This window comes from Parus major, chromosome 27 (genome assembly GCF_001522545.3).
Source record: "Parus major isolate Abel chromosome 27, Parus_major1.1, whole genome shotgun sequence".
In the NCBI taxonomy this organism is placed as follows: Eukaryota; Metazoa; Chordata; class Aves; order Passeriformes; family Paridae; genus Parus; species Parus major.
Genome location: NC_031796.1, coordinates 2,561,960 through 2,565,539, shown reverse-complemented (window position 1 = coordinate 2,565,539; position 3,580 = coordinate 2,561,960). Strand labels below are relative to the sequence as shown.

General features: G+C 45.8%; 1 protein-coding gene across 1 annotated transcript in view; it reads left to right on the top strand.

Annotated features, from left to right (window-relative positions):
* Positions 1–3,580, top strand: part of WNT9B (Wnt family member 9B) — an 18,988-nt gene that overhangs the window by 14,219 nt on the left and 1,189 nt on the right. Inside the window, exon 5 of the mRNA XM_033520019.1 lies at positions 2,418–2,692. Within this exon, the coding sequence (XP_033375910.1) occupies positions 2,418–2,692 (275 nt within the window). The remainder of the gene's footprint in view (positions 1–2,417; positions 2,693–3,580) is intronic.

Here is a 3,580-nt window from a genome sequence, read left to right as displayed (position 1 = left end):
CAGGAGCTCTGTTGTCACTGTGGGAGGACAGATAACAGGACACATGGAATAACCTCTGTTCAGATCCCAAATTGTGCTCCTTGGAGCTGATTGCTGTCATTTGTGGTGTGTCCTCCTGAAAATCCAGCTCCAGCACACTTTCCACAAGGGCTGAAGGACAACTTTAACTTCCCTCATTTGTTTTGTGAGCTAACCATTAAATGGTGATTGATTCCTCATGACAAGGAATCGTCTTAGACTTTTCAGACAAACATTTGGCAGCCTGGTGATGGTGAAGCTTTGTTTGAAGGAGGAGACATTTCAAAGTCTGCTGGGTATCTGCAGTAGCTGCTGTCTGCAGTGGCCTGACCACAGCAATGGCCTCTGATTTCCAGTGGGCTGAAAACTGGCCAGGACTTACATGGGGAAACCAAAGCATCAGAAATAGCAGGAGCAGTGTGGTGATCCACAGAGTCAGATTTAGCAGGGCTGTGGAGACAACGGGGCCTGCTGGCTCCTCATGGCATGGGAAAGGGCCTCTGGAATGTTCTCCTCCCTTCTGGGATCAGTGTGTCAGAGGGGATGTTGGAAATCTGGTAAGCATTTGGAGATTGGCTGCTAGAATGATTTAGGATCTCAAGTATCAGTTATCCTCTCTTAGCTCCTTTGGAGAGGGTTAGACACGGTTTGAAAATGGGTAAACATCAGCCTGCCATCCACAATCTGCACTGGCCATGTCCCATTCCAGCTTTTACAAAACTTTTGGTGGATTTGGTGACATTCTTTCATTATTTTTAGAGTACCCTGAGAAATTTTGTAGAGGATCATCAACCAGGAAGATTAATTGCAAATTATTGCCCGAGGGATTATGGCAACCAAAATGGTGAGGCAGAAAGCAGATTGTTGGTTGATCTCCTTGATCTCCTCCACATTTCCCCAACTCTCCCCTCATGTTTGTGATCCTGGTAGATCTTTAACTAAAATTCTGCAGTTCCAAAGAGCTCCTGTGAAGTCTGTTGAAGTTGCTAACGAAGCCTCACCATTATGCTCATGATTAGTGACATTTTTCACTCTTTCATTTCATCAGGAGAGCTCTTTGTCCTGCTCTCTTGGTCATGTTTATGGTGGACATCACTCAGATCTCAGCACTTAGTGTTCTGATCCACTGTTACAGCTGGATGGGAATTCTCTGAGGGAACAGAATGATGGAGAGATGTGAGGTTGGATTTGGTGAATTTTAGAGGTGGCTTCCAACCTTTGCTCCAGGCAGGGCTCAGTGCAAGTCTAGATCAAGTCTCTGTGGTTGTCTCTCTTTATTCCCTTATTGGGGAAAACAGATTCCGATGTGGAAGGAAATCTGGAATTTTCCCATGTGGAATATTTGTTTGCTTCATTATATTTTATTCCATGTGATGTATAAGTGCTCTATCTTCCACAAAGCAGTTTTTTTCTATACCATTTTTTCTTACCCATTCATGCACTGAGAGCTATTGATCAGTAACCTGTCTCTCTTCCTTGCACTAATTCCTAAATTTTGGACTTGTTAACAATTTCCCATTAATATTTTTTCCCTGCAAATGAACTCTAGAGGAAATATTAAGATTTCCCCCAGGATAGAATAGGAGAGGAGGTAAATATAAATAAATAAATAAATAGATAAATTATTTTGGCATTTGGGTCAGGTTTGTGTCAATCAGAGTTTCTGTAGCTTCTGTGAAGCTCATGGGTATCAATATCCCTATTTCTGCCTGTTCTCATGTCTCCACAGTGAATTTTCATTCAGACACTGTACTTTGTTTCCTAGTTAAAATGTCATAGTCACACCATGGCCTCAGGGATTGTAGCCAAGCTGGGAATCCTGCTTTGGGGAGGAGAACAGCTTCAGAGCACTCCCCCACAGTCACTGGGAGTAGACAATTTACAGGGAATCCAGAAAACCCACACATGTGTGTGAGTTTTCCTTCTTGCCAAGATGCCCTTCAACATGGAACCCTTCCTTTTCATAGAAAATAGTGCTACAGTCACAATTATAAACATTTTAAAATAACAGGTTGGATTTTAAGACACTTTTTCAGTCTCTACTACAGATTTCCTGATTTTATGGCACAACGTGATTTCAATGATGGTCTGTAATTGCACCAATCAGATCCGTGCTGGGGACAAACTGAGCTTGGTGGCTGTCACTTTCTGCAGTTGGGTGTTTGTCTCTTGCCACCCTTCCCTTGTCCACATTGAACCAGTCATGGGTGAGCCCAGGGTGTCACTGCAGGGATCTCCTCAATCTGGGCTCCTCTGCTGGGGATGCTGTGGGAACACCAGAGGACTTTTGTCTCTTGGTACTTCTAATTACTGTGCTTGGGTTTAGTCCATGGACAGGCAGGAGAGGCAGGGAGCTGCCTTTCCTGCTCCTCCCATCTCCCAATCCTTGTCCCATGCAGGTTTTAAGGAAACAGCCTTCCTGTACGCGGTGTCCTCGGCCGCCCTGACGCACTCGCTGGCGCGGGCGTGCAGCGCGGGGCGCATGGAGCGCTGCACCTGCGACGACTCCCCGGGCCTGGAGAACCGCAAGGCCTGGCAGTGGGGAGTCTGTGGGGACAACCTCAAGTACAGCACCAAGTTCCTGAAAAAGTTCCTGGGGCAGAAGAGGATCGGCAAAGACCTGCGGGCCAAGGTGGACATCCACAACACCAACGTGGGCATCAAGGTAGGAGCTGCACCGGCAGGTCTGGGACGAGCTTTGGACTCAGTGCAAGTCTTCCAACCCATCCTGTGTGAGGGTTATTCACTGCCCTGCTCACAAACCAGACCTGTTCACCTGTGTGTCCTGGGCCTTGTGGTGCTGAGAGTCCCTGGGAAGCCTCCTGAGCTCTTGTGTGAGGAGATGCATGTTGGGTGGCAGAGGAGCATCCTGTGTCCTGCAGTGGTCCCAGGGTGGGTGACAGGGAGACACAGCACAGTGAGAGCTGTGAAACTCCACAGCTGAATGGCTCCAGGGGTTATGCCAGGGCCACAGGGGGGTCTGAGAACAGCTGGAGCTTGGAACTGCTGGAATGTGTGAAGCAGATTAAAGACTGAAACTCTTGAGATCAGTTTTGAGTCTGCTGGTGACTTTGCCTGTCACAGGTTTGGGTCAGAGACACCATCAGATAGAGCATTTTAACCTCTAGGTTACAGGCTGCCTTGTCTTCTGTTTACTGAGTCAAATTGATTGTTTCATTAGAGCACTGCCTTCATTTGAATACACCAAAAGGAAGCCACCATGTTGGAGATACTCAGTTTTAGGATTGACTACTCCTACTGTGCCAAACAGAATTAGCAAGAGCTTATTTAAGAATTTGGAATTCAGCTGGTTGTCCTCGGGCTATCCACTCTGTGGCTCACCTGTCAACTCTGTAGCCATTCCTCTGCTTTGGTGGATTTTTATTTATTTATTTTTGTTTGTTTGGTTGTTTGTTTTTTTTTTTTTAATTTTTTTTCCTGGATTTTTTTTTGTTTTGTTTTGTTTTTTTAATTATTAGCATTTTTTCCCTCCATAGAATAGAAATAATGCCAATTAAACAGAAACGCTTGCAGCACAGATCTGCGATCTGGGGCATTGCCT